Source organism: Manacus vitellinus, unplaced genomic scaffold (genome assembly GCF_001715985.3).
Source record: "Manacus vitellinus isolate BGI_N305 unplaced genomic scaffold, ASM171598v3 scaffold_36_pilon, whole genome shotgun sequence".
Classification (NCBI taxonomy): domain Eukaryota; kingdom Metazoa; phylum Chordata; class Aves; order Passeriformes; family Pipridae; genus Manacus; species Manacus vitellinus.
This window is the reverse complement of record NW_021940508.1, coordinates 6,838,786-6,859,803: the sequence shown is the minus strand read 5'-3', so window position 1 is coordinate 6,859,803 and position 21,018 is coordinate 6,838,786. Positions and strand designations below refer to the sequence as shown.

Below are 21,018 nucleotides of genomic sequence, written 5' to 3'. Positions count from 1 at the left end.
GGGAGCGTTGAAGCTCCAGCCCCGAGGACACCACAGGCAGCATGAAGCATCCATGAGCGCTTACCCTGCAGAAACCTCAAAAATACAGTTGTTAATTAAAGTGGAAATCAAAGGGAATTAATGATGCCTGTTGGAAATCCAACCCATCAAAATGTAAACAGACCAGGTGAGTTATCACCTTCATCCCTGGGCTTTTCTCAGGGAGTGCCTGCCGTGCTGCTACCTTCCTGGAGATGTGAGAGCTGCTGAAGCCCCCAGGACAGCTGCTCCCCAGCATGTCTGCTGGTGGTCTGCTTTCCACCTCCAAGCTACAGAGCTGGAAAGAGGAAAGGGGGAATTTCAGCAAATTCCAGGCACAGCCAGTCCCTGGGGTAGGATCTGGCCTGGCTACATTCACCTGATTGGGAAATACTGGGCAGACATTGCAGCTGCTTCCACTTCCCTTGCAACGCCTGGCTCAAGGCAGTCTCACACATGGCTCCCATCGCATTCCCCGTCCCAGTGGACCACTGGGATTAGGGCCTCAGCCAGCCTGTGGGGCTCCAGGACCCAGTAGATCTCCTCTAGCTGAGCGAACCCAGTCAATCCGATTTAAATAGAGTTAAGGGGGAAAAAAGAGCATGTCATACCTTTGCCCAGAGGGAGCAAAGATGAACCTGAGGATCTGGCTCTGAAGGAATCAGATGGTGCCAATTCCTGCTCTGTCCCTGACACTCATTGTTTTCAGTGTCATTGATGCTGAGGTCACCAGGAGTGATGAGCAGCAGAACCAAGACCCTTCAGCTGTGTCTTCCTCGACACTCCCAGGCAAACAACCTTCCCCCAGGACCCCTGCAACACACGCGTCCCTCAGCATCACCTCAGCTGCACAGTGTCTCAGCCTGGTGCTTCCTGCAAATGTCCCCAGGGATGCTGTGAACACACCAAGATGGCAGTGACCATGTGGTATGCCCCCAGCCCTGACTCCCTGCCATTATGCTGCCTGATTTCCAACCTCTCCAGAGATTTCAGGAGGGGATAGCTGGGGAACAGCTTGAAGACCTGTAGAGAAAGCAGCCCACCAGCAATTTCCTTGCCATCTCCTGTGTGGCTTGGCAGGAAGGATGCCCAGTGGGGCTGCACACCAAATTCACTTGGGGAAAGATCTACAAGTGCACGGGATAGAACAAAACTTGCTCTCACTGCTCCTTTGGGCAGGGGAGGCTGTGGGGTTCTTGTTTTGTTGCAGCCCTGAGTCACAGCTCACATTGGCCCCAGCACAGCACATCCTCAGATGCTCTTACACAGCACCTTGGAGAGCTGCAGCCAAGGAGCAGGTCTGCAATGCCCAGCAGGATGGGAGGAAGGCAGAGGGACTTTGGGATCTGGGGAGGTGGAAGGAAGACTGGCAGTATGACACACCCCGAAGCCAAGGTTCCTCAGACAGCAACACAGAGGATGGGGGAAGGAGGGCACTTGGGAGCTACATGTCAGTGATGAAAGGGTTAAGAGGAAGCTCTGGGCTGTTCCCTCTAAGACAGGATGTGTGCCAAGGGATGGCCAGGACTAGGAAATACCTTGGGGCAGGAAGAGTGAGAATCCCACTTTCCCACCTCCTCTCTTCTCTCAAGACCATGGCAGGCCCTAGGAGGTAAATGCTGGTGGAGAGGGCACCAAAAAAACATATTGAAGCTTCTCTTGGAAACTAGAGCCCCTCTAGCACCATGTGGTCCCAAAACCAGCCCTTGACCCCCACGGGGGGCTGCAGCATAGTCTGCTCCTGCTTCTGGGAAAGGGCATGGGACAGAGGGACAGAGCTGGTGTGCCTGTCTTCAGATGAGCCTTGCTGGAGCTCAGCCTGGCGTCCCAGCCCAGCGCGCGTCGCTGCCGGCACAACTCCCCCGGAGCATCGTCTGTGCCAGCTAATGACTTGACTTAATCATTTGGCCTGGGGTCAAGACTTTCTAGGCTACACCCTGTTTTCTGTCTGCTGTCACTGAAACCTTTCTGCTCCAGGGTGGCCAAACTTTCCCAGCTTTTTACAATACTTGACATCATTGCAACTTTCTTTCCTTCCCTGCTGGCTGGTTTATTTCTAGGTGGGCTTTTACAGCCCTTGCCCACCCACTGCCCCAGGACACATTGCGTCCACTCTCCCTTGTCTTTGCACCTGAGGCAAAGCAGCAGGTTTGCCCTGCCCAGGGATATGACTGTGTGAATCCTTTTCTGCTGCTTCACTGCAGCATCGTCTTAGACCACCTTCTTCACATCATTTGTCCCAGCTAGGGTCCGTGAATTCAGCTCCTTCGGGGAGAAGGAATTTTGGTCCCTGTTGAATGCTCCAAATCCGATCTGATTGCCTCTCACAGGGAATCTCCTCATAGATGTTTCCCTGATGCCATCTCCCCGTGGCAGCACTGCGACTATCCACCTCACGAGCAAGAGGCTCCCAATAACCCTGCCACTTATTTTCCTTGAAAGCAGCATTTGGCAGTAAAGCTGGAAGGAATGTGCAAACACTTGTGAGTGTACAGGAAGAGGCACGCAGGGGTTTGTTTGCATTTGTGCATCTGTGTCCATGCTCACACGTGCCTTCCTGAGCAGCTTTTTGTTCTTGAGCATGGGACAAACTCTGGCACTCTTCCACAAACCCTGCTCTTAGGGTAAATTTTAGGGTAAATTTAAGCATCACCACAGGCATGTCTTTTTAACCTGTTTTAGCCTAGTGCCGACCTAGTATTTAAAGGGCAAAAAACCGCACATGCTCTGTACATATGCACAACCACCAAACACCAGGACACATTTCACACACACTGGCTCACTCCTGCTGTCTGCTCATGCTTATCTGTTTGTGATTGCAGACGTATTCAGCTGGACCTCTTTTCTAGGGGGTTTTCGCAAGCATTTCACAATCCCCTGACATCAGAACCAGCGCAAGGAGTCTGTCAGGAGGCAGGGCCAGCCTCACAGGGCTGGATACAGCGTGTCCCCGGCACACACACAGGGCTGCCTCCAGTGCGCAAAGCCCAGGCCAGAGCACAGCCTCATTAATTACTTGGTTTATTGCTGTTTTCCCACAGCATAAGGCAGCACAAAGCTCCTACTTTGAACAAGTTGTGCAAGTCGGGGATGGGTTGGAGTTGGAGGGACAGGCCATGAGCAAAGATGTTGTGTAAGAAATTGTGTTTTGCCCCATGTTTTCTGGCACCTCAGAACTCCTCTACGAGGACAGATGAGCAACCAGGATGTCTTCAGCTTGCTGGGCAACACAGCTGCAAGGGAAGGGAGTTGCATAGCTCCTCTCCACTGTGCCAGCAGCTCCCAGCCCGTGCACCCCAGAGATGCATTGCACAGGTGGGCTGCAAAAGCCCAGATCTGAGCGATGAGGGTGTGTGGGATGAGGAGAGCACCCCACCATGCAGCCCTGCCCACCCACCAAAGCCCATCATGACAGCTGGAACGAGTGAGTTTGGTTATAAAGAATATATTTTATTGCCACACATCCTGTCCAAAATCCGGTCTGGCAGACGGCTGCGTGCTCCCACGTGGAGGAGAGGGCAGCACGGAGACAGCTCGGCACCCGTCCTGTACTCAGGGCTGGTGTCTTGGACTTCACAGTTACTTTATACAGCCTTAAAACAATAGACCTAAATGCCTGCTTAATAAAGCAATCAAGCCAGATAAACGTGCTTGATAGAAACACTCAGCTACAAGCTTTACTCCAGCGAACACACAGCCCTTGCTGATACTGTTAAGCTCTGCAAATCCTATTATTGCATTTATATGACTTAATAGACCTTTACTGACCAAAGTCCACGTCTGAAGTCTCTGCAAGCAAATAGCACCGCTATGGTACAGCTGTTCAACTTGCTCCTTCTTGGCATGCTGGGGGCAGATTTCTTAAGCACGGGGAGATGCCATTTCCCCCCTCTACTTTCAGTCTCACCTAATACTGTCCTCTGGGTAGTGACTTCTCTCACTAAAGGTTTGGGTTAGAGCCTCTCTCAAACAGCTGCAGGGTGTCTACAATAAATTTTATGAAGTCGCCTATTCCCCCACTTTCACAGCCTCGCGTGCACTTTCACCATGTGGGTTTTTCAGATTTAGTAAGAAAGTATTTGAGAGTTTCTGGCTTTTTCCCCCCCCCAGAAAACTAAGCATTCGGCTTAATAGTGACTGAATCCCTGACACACACAATGGCAGGGGAGATAAAAGGGTAAAGTTCCACTAAAATGAACAATTTGTTCCGATTCCGTTGCAATTTTGTAACCAGGGGAGCTAAAAGGGTATAATTCCACTAAAATGAACAATTTGTTCTGATTTCATGGAAATTTTGCACATAAAAAAAGAAAATAAAAGACCAAAGGGACAAAATGTAGCTATCGTTATCCGAACTACACTGCAACTGAGCATCATAAAAGCTGAAGGGAAAAACTAGAACAGCCCAGACAGAGAGTCACACTGTCACCCCCAAACTTTCCATCTCAGCCCCTGTTAATTGCCCTGTAAGGAAGTTCCCAGCAAGCAGCTCAAGAAGGACCATGGGACTTGGGACCTGCCTGGCACCCCACAGCCCTGTAAGCCGAAAAGAAGCAAACAAGTGAGAGGGAAATAAAAATCACCTATCATTTTTTTGGTAGAAAAGTAAGAGCAGTCTTCCAGAAAAGCCAGCCTGAAGCGTAAAGGATACTCTGTGAAGCACAAGGAGCCAGAAGGAAAGCCTTCCAGGAAGACTGAATGAAAGCACAGTTTTCAAATATAAATAAAAGTGTCTAAAATCCCCCAAAAAAGTCATAGGAAAAGCTGCCATCCTGCCAGGCTAAAGAAATGCCCTCCAGTGGGAATGCTGTCCACTTTCCCCTCGAGGCCATGGCTCAGCTCCCACCGGAGTCCCAGTCCCCACCTGTGTGGCCATGGGGCAAGCAAGGACCTGGGTGCCCCCTTTGCTGAGAGCACCCAGACGGTGCAGAGGGTCCCACTGGGGAATATCTGTGTCAGGCACAGCAGCACAAAGGAGGCTGTGGGGCAGAGGGCAGCCCCCTCAGCCAGCCCCGTTCTCGCCCCGGGGCCAGCAGGTGGGTGGGTGGTCTGTGGATGTCCATTGCCGGGCTGTGGGTCAGTCATCAGTGGGAAGGCATCTGTCCTAAGGAAGGCAAGCAAGAGGTAGTGAGATGGTGGGGGTCTCAAAGACAGCACCCATCCCAGCTGGGGGCCATTCCCTTGTGTGGCATGCCTTGCCCGTCCCCAAGTACTGCCTTGTCCCAGCTGCTCCAGAAACAAAGTTGATTTCAAGGCAAGCACAGACCAGGAGAGAGCCGTGCCTTAACTGCCTCCACACTCCAGCTATGGTTCTGGCAGCTCTCAGGCTTGGCATAAGGAGCTGAACACCCACCCTGTCATGCAGAAGGATCTGGGATGGCATGCAGTGCCCTCAACCCATCACCCTTCTGTTCTCCCCTCACCTACCTCTTCAGGCCTGACTTAGACCTGCTGCCGCCTCCGCCGCTTGGGTCTGCCCCCAGAACGCTGGGACTGTTCCTTCTTCTTGTCCTTGTCATTCTTCTTGTCCTTGTCATTCTTCTTGTCCACGTACTTCATCACCTTCTGGACAGCAGGGTCGTCGGGAGAGGAGCAGATTTTCTTGCCTCTCTTGGTGGTGAACCTGCAGTGCAGTAGAAAGGTTTGCTTGGGGGTGAGCAGTGGGAGGACATGGAGAGGGAGGGTTTGTCTGGAGCCAAACTGCTTTGGGTGGTCCTGAGTGCCACAGGGTACTTACACGACAGCACGCAGCAAACATCCTGACTCGGGTCCCTGGACTCTGTAGGATGTCGCCACGTGAATGGGAACGGCTCTCTGGCTGTTCTTCAGGCAGCAGTCTGAAGCTGAGCTTTCAAGTCCTGTGAGCAAGGGAGGGGATGTAGGTTTTTTGACTATGAACAAGACAAGGTACCTTCAGCACAGCAGAGATGGCTTACAATAAAGGGCTTGCTTGGTGGGAGAGATGCTGGGCAGCAGGTAGAGAGGTCTCACCTGGGCCGAGGCTACCCTGGGATGTCTCCACCCCAGTGTTTAGTTGCAGGTTAAACCCTGCCCCAGGAGTATGAGACACCATATCAGAGGGTGGTGGAGGGGAAACTGAGGCAGAGATGATCTCCTTGAAAAGAAACTGAACCTCGTTCTCCCACCTGCACTTTTCAGCTCGAGGTGCTGCTGCCCCATCAGCCACATGCACGTGCACACACGCACACACACACACACATCCCTACACACAACTGCAAGCCCCACACCCAAACACACTGCAAATACCCCCCTGCACCACCCAGCACCCTGTGCAGACCCCACTGAGCACCCACACTCCCTGCCCCATCCCATAGGAGCAGGCAGGAGGTCTCTGTGCCCCTCACCTTGAGCCTGGGCAAAGAGGAGGGTGGCAGCCAGCATCAGCAGTGGCAGGAGGAGGCGGAGAGCCATGGTGGTGCCACGGGTGCTGAGCAGGGCAAGGCTGGGGAGCAGGACACACACTGCTGCCTCGTGCAGAGGCTGCTCCTATTTATCTCTGGAGCTTTGCTTTCAATTTCGGCCAGCCTGGCAGGCAGCCCACCAGGCAGCCGAGGGCTGGGTGATGGAGAAGTAGGGGGTGGGGGATTCCTGTAAGCTGCAAGCCCCCCTTTACAGACACGTCCTGTCTTGTTCCCAGCTGCCCATCACAGCATGGGGGTGCCAGGTGGGGGACACACTGGAGATACAGCTTCCATCACAGTCAGATGAGTTTGTGGGCTCCAGTTTCCTACACAGTCTTGCAACCTGGCACTACCTGCTCTCAGAGGGTCGCATGTTGCTGCTTGCCTGTTTGTTCCAGGACAGGGACCCTGGCAGGTGGCCAAGCCATTAAAGAAACCAAGGAATCAACCTGTTTTCCTCCCCCACTTAGTATTTTGCACCCAAGCCAAACCACTGACATGAACAGGTGAGAAGTGGCTCAGGGTAACCACACATCACAGACCCCTGAGCCCCCATCCTTGTCCAGATGCCTCAGGGACTTCTCCAAACACCTGAACACAGCTGCAGTGCTGAGATGTGCAAGGATCAGACTGCAAGGAAACTGTGGAAAACAGCACAGCCTACCTTACTTTGGTGCTGATATCAAATTGTGGGGACCACAACCAGCTTGAGGAATGAGCTGGCAAGAACTTTCTGAGGTGTAATGCAGACAGAATATGAAGTACCATGGACAGAATGGCATGACCCTGTGCAGCTGAACAGGTTGGGTATAGCTGGATAGATGGAGGCTATGCAGAAGTGGACCCAGAGAGCTGAACAGGACCTTGCAGGGAACACCTGTGGTGGCAAAGGCCACCCAAGGAGACAGCCATGTGACTGGAGCAAGTCCTGAGCAACCCAGTGGGACAGCAATCCTGCTCTGGGGAATGGATGGAGGATGGACAGACACCTCCACATTTTCACAATGGAGGTTTCACAACTGCTTTGGGAAACCTATTCCACTTCTTGAAATGTTCTCAAGTTGAAACCATCTTCCCTGCTATTCAATTGGATTTTCCTTTGGTGCATCAGGTGCCACTGCCTCTCATCCTGCTCCAGAGCCCCTCTGAGAAGAGCTAGGACCCAACATAATACCCCACTGGGCAACTGCTGCCAGGAAGAAGTCCCCTTTGCCATCCCCTCCCCAGCTTCACCACCCACTGCTAGCAGTCCCTCTTTGCCCACCTTGGCCATCAGGTCCTCAGCAACTCAGATCCCATCACTCATGTCAGGTGTGTCCTGGGAGCCTCAGTGGGATGTGCAGCCCTAATGGGGTCTACCCAATAATGGTGGGAGCCATGCCCCTTCCCAGGCACCACTGCCTGTGAGCTGAGTTGCAGCCCCAGGACTTTCCACCAGTTCCTGAAAATGACCCTCAGAAACAGTCATCAAGGGCAATAAGTAACCCAGGAGGAGACCGAAGTGCTGGATGCTGTAGGAAGCAGAGATGTGACAAGGTGCCCACACTTCTGCTCCCTTCATCAGGGAGGGGGCAGTAATGGAGTTGTGGCAGGGGGGCTCACCAACAAATGTCCTGCAACCCTCTCTTGGGCAAGGAGACCAGCAGGCTGCCTTCCTTCAGAACCAGCTGGGAGCCTGGGGCAGTGTGGGATCCAGAGCTGCACTCCTGGGACTTCCCCCATCGCTCATGCAGAAAAGAAAGGGAGCTCCCATCCTGGGGCTACCCATCTGCACAGCACCCAGATAGGGGAAGGCAGCTCCCCACACACTTGTGCAACACAAGGGTTGGTGTGGACTCAGGCAGCAGACCCCAGAGCATGCAGCAGGTGTGGGACATGAGGAGCAGCAGGTTACCTGTTGGTGCATCTCTCCAGGGCATCTGGAAGCACAAGGAATGGGTCCCTAGAAGCATTCTGCATGTTGTCACCCATTGCCCCAACACCAAAGCATTGGGGACATCAGGACAGGGCAGGAAAAGGAGAGCCTTGCTGGTACTTAGTGCCTTTCCAGCTCTTGTGCAAATTCTCCAGAGAGCAGTGCCCAGGTGCTGAGCACCTGGATGACCCCCACTCTCAGCACAGCTGGAGCACTGTCTTTTTGCTGGAGAGCTGGGGGAGTTCTAATCCCATAGCCATCCACCCTGGCCAAGTCTTTCCCAGAGCCTATGTGGTATCAAGACAGATGATGTGGATGGAAGGAGGGATGACAAGTCACAGGTTGTCCCCAACTCAGACCAGCAAGACAGATGATGTGGATGGAAGGAGGGATGACATGTCACAGGTTGTCCCCAACTCAGACCAGTCCACCCCAGGACTCCCTCCGCTCCCAGTGGAGCCCAGGAGAGCTATGTGGTCCCAGCATAGAACTCAGATCCCCTCCTTGCCCAATCCATGTCCTTGCCACAGCAGCAGGCTCCTGGAAAGCCCCTGGCTCTCTGAGTGTTTTCAAGATACCACAGCAGCAGCATCCTCCGGGCAGAGGCCAGCCCCAAACACAGTCTGAGCTGCTAAGCAGGGTCAGGGCACGCGTTTCCCTTCACAGGCATCAGTCTTTGGCAAGTCCCTGGTTGCTGTGACTTTCATGGCCAGTCTTCGCGAACGAAGATTTGGGAAAGGTCTTTACCCTTCGGGCCTGCGCAGTGGATTTTTTAGGTGAGACACAGTGTGCGCTGAACTGAGCCCACCCTTTAATCCTGAGGTTCAACTGCCGGGGCCGAGCGAGCTCAGACGGTGGCAGCGAGGTCCTCAGGACGTAGGTTTGTTTAGAGTGACCTTCTCTTAGATGGATGGCCTCACAGGGCTGACGAGCTCCATCTGCCCGGAGGGATTCCCTGACTGGGAATCGAACCCCGGCCGCGGCGGTGAGAGCGCCGCATCCTAACCACTAGACCACCAGGGGCCCCCTTGCTGTGACTCATACCTCAAAGAAAGCGTCTGGATGAGAGGACTCTCGCTCCAGTCCTTCCAAGGAAGGTGGTTGGAGAGGTCCCAAGAGGGAAAGGGGTATTTGGCCACTGCAGATGCATGTCTGAGCAGCAGGGCCCCATGGAAATCATCCTGGGGGTCAATGCCCCGTCTCCCCTCCTGCCTCCCTTCCCTCAGAGCATCCCACTTCACTCTTTCTTTTCCTCGTGCCTTTCTCTGTCACCTGTTCCCCTGGCCCAGGGAGAAAGCAAGGATCTTCTGGCAATGAGAGAGGAGTGAGCATCCCTGTTTGCAGAGGGGTTACAAAACAGACCGAACTTTTGGGATAAGGAGGAGGTGCCAGGGTAGGGGTAGAGGCAAGGCTTTTTAGGGTTCTCAAACACCAGCAACTTCCAGCAGCTGCTCTGGCCAGGCACAACTTCTTGCACACACCCACACAAGCCCATTTCTCACCAGCTTGGGCTCCTGCAGCCACCAGCCTTTTCCCGTAGCTCAGAGGTGCAGGATGGAGATGGAAACAGGGAGAGGTGTAAACAGGGAGGTGCATATAACGACATATAATGAGGTAGCTTGCCTCTCTGAATTGTCTCAGCTACAGAGAACCCCTTTCTGACCACAAGGTCTGTGTCTGGCACTGTACAGAGCCATCGCAACAGGGCTTTGTACAATGATGCCTCCAGTTCCCCCCATAATCAGACAGTCCAGCTCCAGCCCTTTGCATTCCTGTGGTGGAGGCACCTCCACACCGCAGGTACAGAGGAGGGTATCCTAGAAGCTATGGTGTCCCCTAACATAGAGTGCACATAAATATTGGGACTATGGTAAAGGTCACTGAACTGCCTTGCTTGTGGTCCTTTCTCAGGCAGTGAAAACACTGTGGCAGCTTGTAGCCACTTGCTCAAGCTGCCATCCCAAATGCTTCCCATGTTTGCACTCTGCACCTGAGCACCAGAGCTCCACAGCCCTGAATTCATCCATGGATTACTTCCCTGGTTTCTAGGTTTTCACCCTGTCCTAGCATCCCATCCCATAATGCCAGGAGATCTTCTCCCCTGAGCACTCAGTCCTCTGCTCATCCAGATCTGGGCTGCCCATCAGACCTGCAGAAGCCCCCAACTCTGTTCCGCTTAACCAGACAGCAGGATCTGCTCTCAGGGGGCTGAGAGCAGAGGTTCCTTGAACTGAAGGCAGCAAGGGGAGCCAACCAGGGGGACTGGGAATTTCCGAATTCTTCTGGATGCCGCCTCCAAGTTAAAGTCAGTGCTAACAGGAATAGGGTCACACAGCTCAGCTCAACCCGCTGACCAGCAAATTCCTTCCTCCAGAGGCCCCGATTCCCAGGACCCAGAGGTACTTACATGGAAAATCCCCGTGGTTGGGAAGGGGAGCAGGCTGGGAAGGGGAGCAGGCTGCCTGCCAGGCACACTGTATAGAAATGTTGTATAGCGACACAGTCCTTGGGACGCGGGAAAGAATTGCTGGAAGCTGGCGGCACACGAGCCGGGCAGGCTGCCTGCTGGCTGCTGCACTGTCCCCAACGTCCGGCGAGGCAGAGAGGAAGAGCAGGATGAGCACAACATGCTGGGAAGGACAAGGAAGCAGCTCCGCGGGAGTGCATGGGTGCTGAATCTAGCTGAGCATGGAGAGGGTCTTCAGGCGGAAGAAGTTTGTCCCACACCCACTTCATTGCCCCAAACGGAAATTTGGTTTCCCAGCTGGGTGTGGGTGCAAGGAGTTAACCTTTTGGTTGCTAGCATGCTTGCAGAGTGGCTCAGGTTTGGGGCAGGATGCTGCCAGAAATATTCAGGGGCTTAGTGACCGGGCTGAGAGGGACCTGAGCAGATCCTGCACCATGGAATGATACCCTGTTCCTACAGCAGCCTCTGCATGATGCACAGTGCTGCCCACAGTGCTTGCTCAGACCCAAAATCAAGGTGTGTAGTCCCCCCATGGAAAGTACTTGGTCAGCATCACTCAGCTCTCAGCCACCCTGGTCCAGGCATTACCCAACACACGCGATCCTTTGGACTCGGGCTGTTGTGAGTGTGCAGATTTGTCACGGTGTCACCAGAAAATATAGGGGTGATGGCTCAGAGCCTCTCGCTCCATGGAGACCTCCTTGAGGTGGCCAAGGATCATGGTGGGAAGGGAGTTATGGCAAGATGCTCCTGCTCTTGGCAGACAGCGGAAAACCCTGCAAGGAAGTGCAGTTCAGCTTTGTTTGTGCAACCCTCCAAATACTGTGCCCCTCTCAGTAGTCCTCAGCCCTTCCACCAACCACAGGTTCCATCCTCCATCTTCCAATGAGAAGCACATCAATACTCCATCCAGAAATCTCCTGTGTCCTCATATGGCAACATAAAACTCAGTGGAAGCTGTTGTTGCCGACCCAGCCTTCACTGAAAGTGGAGATGCAACACGTGATAAATCCTCTCACAGCAAAGCAAGGCAGCCCCAAAGGCACAGCACGATATGTGTGCCAGCCGAGGTGGAGCTCTGGGCGGTGGGAGATGGGTGGGCTGGCAGGCATTGTCCAGGATGGGATGCACACATGCCTGCGCTTCATGCGAAGGCACCGTTCTGGTGTGTGGATTCAGAGAGACTTGAGAAGCTGCTGGGGGAAAACGCTGGCTGAGTGTCGTTGGAGAGGAAACTGCTCCTTCTCTATCTTGGGATGTCGGGCTTTGTGCTTGACACCAGGCAGAGCCCCACTGCAGGCACCCCGCAGCCCTCCCTGCCTCACGCTTCTGACATGAGCTCAGCTCCACAGGCTGGACAGCCCAATCCAGCCTCTAGAGCAAAGAGCAGCTGACACATTCAGAGAGTTCATCGGGGGGGTAGGAGGGTGTGTGTGTGTGTGTGTGTGGAGACTGAGAAATTAAAGACGGCCAAAGGGAAATGAAGCAAAACATCCAGAAGACTCTGGAGGGTTTGCAGAAGACATTACAGCAAGACATAAACTAGAAACTGGTTATGCTTCAGACAAGACTGGAAAACACCAGAGAAGGGCTCTGCTCCTCGTGGTAGCTCAGCCAGCCACCCCAGGCAGGGAAGCAGCTGCCAAATGCCCAGGCAGCAGTAGAAAAGGCAGAGAGAAAGCAAAGAGAAAGGAGATGAAGTCCCACAGGGGTAGGAGGTGCTGGGCATCAATGCAAAGCAGAGGGCCACTGTGTTGCCTTGCCAGCTTCATGGGCCATAAGCATCTGGACTTGGCATCAGGGAGCACTGGTGCCAGCAGGGCACCTGAATAGAAGTTGGCCAAGCTGTTCCCAGCAGCCTGCATGGAAAGGAAACAGCTGCTGGAAGAGAGAGGAAAAAAATGTGAGGGGCTCTGGGAGCTCAGCTATGCAGTGGACAGTTCTCATCCTGCCCAGATATAGTTAAAAGATAAGAAAAAGTTACATACTCCAAACTTAATTGTAGCTGTCTATGAACAGCAGCAGGGCAGAGCAACAGAGCTGTCAAAATCCCACAACAGCTGGCTCCACCATGAGCCCAGAGCTTGAAGACATGAGGAGTGACCTGGGGCTCATTTTGGCACCAGGCAAACAGGATTAGTGCGGAAGGGACACCCTGCACCACCAAGGAGACCTGCACAGCGCAGGGAAACCTCCTCCCAGGCACACACAGAGCAGGGATTGACCCAGACACACCAAGGTCCTGAGGAGTCAAGACTAGACACTTGACCTGGCCATTATCAAATGGGTGTGTCCAAGAAGATGCAAGGGGCACATGCCTAAACATGAGAAAAAACACTGTCTGGAGATCAGACAATACTCAAGATGCCATAGCTGGCCGGCCAGTGTATGAGCTCTGTGGTTCAGTGGGTGGCTGCAGGCGATGGATGATGGGCTGGGAGCAGTGCAAGGGGCTGGAAATTCCCTTGGGGAATGGGGAACAGGCTATTTACAGCAACGGAACACCTACAGGGCCAGAAGCTGGGACACCTCCTGGCAGCATCAACCTGTCAAGGCCTCGCAGACCCTGCAATGGCAGCTTTGGAGAAGTCACCCAGACAGTTTGAAAGACTGTCTTTGAGGGTGCCTGGCTCTGGTGTCGAGAGGAAGGGAAGGCATACCATTGCACCCACTGATGTGCTGCATCCCAGTGCCTTGGCAGCAGAGCAGATCATGCACTCTGCAGAGATCTGGAAGAGCTCAGGGCTGCCAAAATGAGACTGAGCACAAGCCCAGTTCCCTGTCCTCCAGAAGTGACTGGCTGTGGTCACCATCACAAAGGGGAAATTCTCTACCAAGAATAATATGAGGGCTGAAGCCCAAACTTCCATTTGTGCAGGACTCTGCCCCAAGTCTGAAGGTCTCTGTGACAGCTGCAAATCCCACATGGTGCCCCAAGGCAAGGTTACAGAGGCAAGAGAGAGGTTTGTGAGACCAGCTGGTATTGTTGGCATTACTCAATAGGCAGAGAGAGCTTCCTCTGAATAGGTTGACCAGAGAGGCTGCGGATGCCCCATCTCTGGAAGTGTTCATCCAGCCAGGATGGATGGGGCTTTGAGCAACCTGCTCTAATGAAAGATGTCCCTGCCCCTGGAATCGGGGTTGGAATGAGATTATCCTTAAGGTCCCTTCCAACCCAAATCCTTCTGTGATTGGATAATTCTATGCTGCTGTCTTGATTGTCTATAGCTACCTCCCTCTGGGCAGCAGATCCCTTAGGCAAACACCACAGCCACCGGAGCCCCTCAGGGCACAGCTCCGGAAGATGAGGTCTATCCCGTGCCCTTTGGCTTTCTCTCTCCACTCAGTAGGGAGATGAGGTCAGTTCCAAATCTTCACACAGGTTTCCAGACATAAATACTCTTCTGCCTACTCCCATCCCTTCCCACTGTTAGACTCAGGCTCAGTGCTGAGTTGGGCAGGACACATCTAAGCAACAACTGGGGACAAGGGGGAATGGTTCAAAATGGAAAGAGATCAGGTTTAGATTAGACATTAGGAAAAAAATCTTTACTATGAGGGTAGTGAGGCACTGGAACAGGTTGCCCAGAGAAGCTGTGGGTGCCCCACACCTGGAAGTGTTCAAGGCCAGGTTGGATGGGACTCTGAGCCCCATCTAGTGGAAGGTATCCCTGCCCTTGGCAGCTGCCATCTCTTGGAATAAGATGGTCTTCAAGGTCCTCTTCCAACCCAAACCATTCTATGATTTTATGAACTCACAGAAGTGGCCTCACCCACCCATCACCCTGGGGTAGCACAGTCTTAACTTAAAAATAGGCTGATATGTTGGTCTGGGTTAACCCCAGTAAGCAGCTAAACCTGCAGGTCACTCAATCCCCACCAGGTGGAATGGGGGAGAGAATCAGAAAGATAAAAGTCAGAAAACTGATGGCTTGAGACAAAAGACAATTTAATAGGTAAAGCAAAAGCTGCATGCAGAAGAAAAGCAACATAAGGAATTAAATCACTACTTCCCATCAGGAGGTAGGTGTTGTCAGAGACTGAAGTGTTTGATGATTTATGCATTCTAGGAGACTTTTGCAGGCTTTTGACTTGCATTATACCTCTGATGAGCAATCTGGCCCCTCCCTCCCTCCAGTGCTGAAGGTGTGAAGCCCTGAAAAGGCAAGAGCTGAGCTTGCAGGCTTTTGACTGTTGCATTGTACCTCTGATGGCCCATAGGAGCCCATCCCCCCCTCTGGCAGCCGGGAAAAGGGTGGGAACCGGGCCAGACACAGCAACTCTTGCGCAGGGCCCAGGGAGAGGCTGGAGGCTCGAGGCATGGCCCGTGACACTGACCATGGATATAATAACTCATAACTTCTTGGAGTGTGGGGGCTTCCCTCCTTCACCCCCGGCAGATCAAGGCCAGCACTTCAACTGACAGACATGGAAGCTGCAACCACCAAGTTTCATCGCTGGACCCCGTGGGCAGTGACTATAGACATCTGTCCCCTCTCAGCTTTTCTCTCCCTTACTCTTATCCTGCCTTTCTCTCCCCTATGCATTTTCTCCCCACCCCCCCCCCAGGTTATCTCTATGTCACATTGTTATATGACAGCACCTAAAATTCTAGCATACCTGTTGATGCAAAATTGTCCCCTATGCATTTTCTATCTCTATGCCACATTGTTATATAACAGCACAGAAATCCTAGCATGCCTGTTGATACAGAATTGTTAAAATAAACCTTGCCAGTATATGTTTTCAGACACCGATTATTCAGTGTTGTTTCACTCTAATCCACCCCAAGGGAATTACTGATAAAAACCTGAGTTACCCCCCCTCTCCCCTTTTCCTGGGGCGGGTCGAAACATGTGTTTACTATTCCAGGAAAGCTTTTCTAGTGGCTACTTGGAAAGATAAACACTTTAACTCCAAATGTACCCCCTTCCTCCTTCTTTCTCTCATCTTTTATTGCTGAGCTCACCATTGGTACGGGATATTCCTTTGGTCTGTTGGAGTCAGCTGTCCCCAACAGCTGTGTCCTCTCCCAGCTTCTCATGCACCCCCAGCTTACAAGAAAGGCACTGAAACTGTGCAAACACTGTTCAGCAATAACAAAAACATCCCTATTTTATTCAACACTGGTTTGGTCACAAACATACAACGCAGCACCATACGAGCTACTACGAAGAAAATTCACTCTTTCCCAGTGAAAAACAATACTATCTCTACCCCTTATTTAATACCATCTTTGTCATGCTCCAATCCCATACCACCCAATATCTCCTCATTAACTATTGCCTTCCTCCCATTCCCATTCTGTGATTTATGAAGAGGTGTTAGTCCCTTTACAGAGGATGGTAAGATGTCCACAAAAATGTCCATTGAGTTCATTTAGTCCATGACTTTAGCTCCATCTGTTATGGTGGTCACTGGGACAAGATAGGTGGTGTGTTGGGTGGAGTTACTGGGCACCAAAGCCAGCTCGGGTTGGGTCACTGCTGCACTTGCACTGCTTCTTGTGAGGCTCATCCTCCACCGGGTCAGGTGTTTCCTGCTACAGTAATTTCTATAACATGCAACTCAGATCCCAGCTTATCACAGTGTAAAGGTTTATGCACAGCAATTTCCAACCCTGGTCTCTTAGGGTTTAACACTGCTGTGAACTCCTCCCCTTGACCATGGTCTGCTGCAGGCTTACCCATGAGCCACAACCCCTTCAGGGAAAGCGTATTGTGGTGTGGACTTATTCATGGCCCCAGACACTTTGAGTTGTTCAATCATGGCCTTTTCCACGGCCACAGGTGCTTCACTGAGCACCTGCTGTGACATGGACATACCCACAGCTACAGACACCTTGGGGGGCAGCACGTCCCCCCTCCAGGGACTCATCCACAAGTCACAGTCCCCTTGACTGGAGTTCACATTGGAGTTCCAGCCTGCCCAGTACAGCTACGCAGGAACAGCAGCTGCCAGCCCAGGCCTATCACCATGGATCTTATCAGAATGTTCCCAGGCACAGCAGAGGAAGGTGATAAGCAGCACAGCGCTGCAGCAAGTAAAGAAAGCAAAAAGCAGCCACTAATAAGCCGTAGACTCTAATATACAGGTAGGGAATCAACCCCCATGGCAAGCACAGGAGCCTGTCCCTTGGCAGCTGAACAGCAATAACAGATATAAATTCAGTCCAGCACACTCCAGTCAAATCTGTCATTATCTCAAACCCTTTGAGCACCACACTGGGTGCCAAAAAGGACTCTATCCCAGCCAAAGCCAGTACATCTGCTGTATCGCACATGAACACCTTTCTATTCCCTGGTTAGAGCCAGCTCCCTCTAACTCTGCCTATAATGCTATAGAAGCCTCAGGTGGGATCAGAGAAAGCACCAACTGCAAGAGCCAACCTCCTTCTGCCACTGAGGCCAAGATACAATAGGCTGGGAGATTTGATAGACATGAAGGATGGGAACAAAGGTTGTATTCAACTCGTCCAACTGCAGGCCAGGATCTGTAATCAACATGATCGATCGGGTCCATTCCTCTTCTGTAAGCACAACCCAGAGAGCCCTGCTGTCCATCAGTATGTTCAGTATCAATAATTTCATCATCCAAAATAACCTGTACTTACAAAATACGTCTGCCACAAGAGCCAGGGAATCACAAACAGGACATTGAGCTGATGTACCCTTGTGCACACAAACCTCAGTGGGCCACCGCTGACATCCTCCGGTTTTGGAGGCAGCCTTCCAGGAAAAGAAAGGGCTAAGGCTTTGAAAAAAGGATGAGGAGGGACACACCTGAAGGATGGGATGCCATCCAGAGGGACCTGGACAAGCTGAAGGCGTGGGTCCATGGGAATCTCATGAGGTTTAGCAAGAGCAAGTACAAGGTGTTGTACCTTGTCGGTGCAACCCCTGGCATCAGTTCAGGCTGGGGAATGAACAGATCAAGAGCAGCCCTGCTGAGAAGGACTTGGGGTGCTGGTGGTTGAGAGGCTGGACATGACCTGGCCATGAGCACTCACAGCCCAGAAAGTCAGTCCTGTCCTGGGCTGCATCCAAAGCAGGGTGGGCAGCAGGTGAGGGAGGGGATTCTGCCCCTGTGCTCTGCTCTGGTGAGACCCCCAGAGCACTGCATCCAGCTCTGGGGTCCTCAGCACAGGAAGGACACTGACCTGTTGGAGCAAGTCCAGGCCACCAAAATGATCAGAGGGAAGGAGCACCTCTCTTATGAGAAAAAGTTGAGTGAATTTGAATTGTTCAACCTGAAAAAGAGAAGACTCCAAAGAATTGCAGCCTTTCAGTACCTTAAGGGAGCCTACAAGGAAGATGGAGAGAGACAATTTACAAGAGCATGTAGTGACAGGACAAGGGGGAATGGCTTCAAACTGATAGAGAGTAGGTTTAAATTAGATATTAGGAAGAGGGTGGTGAGGCACTGGAATAGAACTATCCAGAGAAATTGTGGATGCCCCATCCCTGGAAGTGTTCAAGGCCAAGTTGGATGGAGCTCTGACCAATCTGGTCTAGTGGATGGTGTCCCTGCCCATGGTAAGGGGGTTGGAACGAGGTGATCTTTAAGGTCCCCTTCCAAACCCAACCATGCTGTGATTCTATGACATAACTCATATCCAAGCTAGAACTTCTCTTTATGGCACTGGGAAAGCTTTAATAGATGTCTCTAATGGGGTAGGAGACTGGTGTGCAGCCTTCACAGGCACCCAAACACATAGTGTCCCACCGGATTTGTCCCCTGACAATAGTCATCAGGCACATTCACCAACTCAAAGCTGCAGGGCCAGGTCAGAGAGCAGTAAGCAGTTCACTATCACTCTGGTTGGCCATGGCCAACAGTTTGCTCCCCAAAGGAACTGTGATGATGAGCTCTCCCACAGGTACAACATCCAGTTACCATGAGGAACTCACCACAGAAGAAGTCTCAGGTAGAACCTTCACCCAATATATCACAAGGAAATCCTACAGTGGGCAGGAGGGACCCCAGGCCTTCCCAAGGGTGGAGAACTGAAGGCATTTGTGGAGACTGCAGAGCATTTCCAAAGACCTAGACAGCCCCAGCTCCTCAGGGGGTGCCATTAGGTCAGAGAACAGGATAAACGTGACACAAATGTCCATAGTCCCCCTGTGCTCCCAAATCATGAGCTACTTCTCACTCCAAAAAATCAAATTGCCCTGGAAAAAGGATCTTAACCGAAAAACAGTGAGGAGTCCAAATCTTTCCTCTCTAAACTGGAAAGGTCAAAGAGAAATCTGCCTTGGCCTATTCCTACAGCCCAGAGTTGCTCTGTTCTGATGGACTGGTGAGTCCTGTCTCCATTCTTGTGATGTGTCTCCAGAGCCTTGGCGGGCAGACACTGTCAGGAGGTTTCTCAGCTTCTGTCTCTGCAGTTCTTCTCTTGTTGTAAACACCTGCTTGCCTGATCCATATCCCCAAAGGGAATTTTCAGCCCCTCACACTGCTCCAGGCCCATCACACACCGCCTGCAGCCACCCAGCAAACCCCAGAGCTCAGATGTTGGCCAGCCAGCTGTGGAATCTCAAGCAGAGTCCTGGCTTCAGACACTGTTTTCCCTGTACACTGGTGGGTGCCCCTCTCTTCTGACTCCTGTCAGAGACCAGTTCTATGTGACACACGGGGCCCTTTCCACTTTGCAGAGGGAGAGGGAGACAGTGAGGTGGTCTTAACACAGCCAGAGCTGTTGTGGCATGTCCCTGGACAGAGGGACATCCCTGTGCATCCCTGTGCATTCCAAGCAGATCTATCTCTGGTAGCCAGCTGATGGATGTCTCTGTACACAGCCATTGTGTCCCACACTGAGTGCACTTCGGAGGCCCAACTCCTCATCTTAGGAACAGGGGTCCTTTTCCTGACTCCTCCAATGGGTTCTGTCCCAATGCCTTGGACACAGAGAAGACCCTACATATTGCAGAAGTCTGGAGGAGCTCGAGGCTGTCCAGATGAGATTCAGACTAGATCGTGCCCCGTGTATCCCAGCGGTAACTGACTGCGGTTGTAATCAGGGAATTTTGCACTCCCAAGAAAGATCACAAGGGCCATGGCCTTAATTCCCATCTGTGCAGGGCTCTGCTCCAGTGCCGAAGGTCTCTGTGAGAGTTGCCAGCATTGCAAAACAACAGCCTTGCTGGAGGGAGAGTGGGAAGATGTACAAACTATCAGCAGAGGATTGTGTGCCATTTCAGTCCCAAAAGCTACGTAGGTGTTCCTTTCTGCTCTCTCTGAATTCACCTTGTGCTCCCACCTCTGGGAGCAGGACCACTGTGGGTCTGCAAGGCCACAGCCCAGCTGCCCTCTGAGCTACACACCAGATGCCCAGGGAAAGGACCTTTGCACTAATATCTTGGAAAACCAAAGTGTCTTCCCTCCTCGCCACACAGTGTAGCATCCCTTTGTGATCCGGCAGCCAAAACTTTGGAGGCAGAGGTGGAAACTCAGTGTTGGAGCTAAAATCCAGAGCAGGAGAGGCAAGGAGAAGAGTTCAGAGTGTTTGCTGCTGCTTTCTGGGTGGACATGGACATAGGGCATAGTTATTCATGATGCTGGCAGTGCTGTTCAGAGCTGCAGATGAGGGGCTTCAAAGCACACACAGATGCCCACTCTATTTGTCTCATGCCTCCAGCACCCTGGAAGGGGCATCACATGCTTTTTTGATAAAGAGGGATTTCCTCTGGAGCAGTATCTGTATTTTCTCTTCAAAATAGTAAGGCCCTGCCAGCCCCTCGTCTGCCCCTGCCAGAGGGGTGACAGCACTCAGGAGCAGGGAATGAAGGTACAAGCCTCAGCAGAGCCCCACCAGAGTCTGGCAGGATACCCTGAAACCACATGGGGTGCAAGACCCCCTATTTGTGATGGCCCTGCTGATGCAGGGAGGTTGTGAGACCCCATCAGCTGGCTCATGCTGCACCGGGGCAGCACCAGCACACACAAAGATTGGTCTAAACAGTTTTGAGGAGAGGGTTTGGAGCCCAAATGCAAAGGCAAGGTCACACGGTTACAGCTGAAAGCACACAAAACACTTTGCTCTCAAAAAGGGGAGGCTGGAACAGAGGGATGGCCAACCTTGAACCTCTGGGTGTCTCTAGCTTCTCATCCAAGTAAACTCTGTTCAGGGGACGCCGTGTCCTGCCGTCATCCCCATCACACTGAGCCCGTCTCCTCACAGCTTCTCAAGTGTC

General features: G+C 52.4%; 1 protein-coding gene across 1 annotated transcript; it reads right to left on the bottom strand.

Moving 5' to 3' along the window:
- Nucleotides 1-3,447: 3,447 nt before the first annotated feature.
- Nucleotides 3,448-6,491, bottom strand: LOC103761158 (C-C motif chemokine 21-like). Its single transcript, XM_008927733.3, has 4 exons — nt 6,384-6,491; nt 5,756-5,876; nt 5,446-5,641; nt 3,448-5,122 (listed from the first exon to the last, which is right to left on the bottom strand). Exons 1-3 carry the CDS (start codon nt 6,448-6,450, stop codon nt 5,461-5,463), a joined length of 369 nt encoding a protein of 122 aa, XP_008925981.1. The 5' UTR covers nt 6,451-6,491; the 3' UTR covers nt 3,448-5,122; nt 5,446-5,460.
- Nucleotides 6,492-21,018: the final 14,527 nt, after the last annotated feature.

Bases quoted from the DNA above. Each gene is read 5' to 3' on its own strand.
- LOC103761158 (XM_008927733.3), bottom strand. From the start codon at position 6,450: ATGGCTCTCCGCCTCCTCCTGCCACTGCTGATGCTGGCTGCCACCCTC. The intron at 5,877-6,383 runs GTGAGGGGCACA...CCTTGCTCACAG, and splicing joins CCTCTTTGCCCAGGCTCAAG to GACTTGAAAGCTCAGCTTCA. The intron at 5,642-5,755 runs GTAAGTACCCTG...ACTGCACTGCAG, and splicing joins TGTTTGCTGCGTGCTGTCGT to GTTCACCACCAAGAGAGGCA.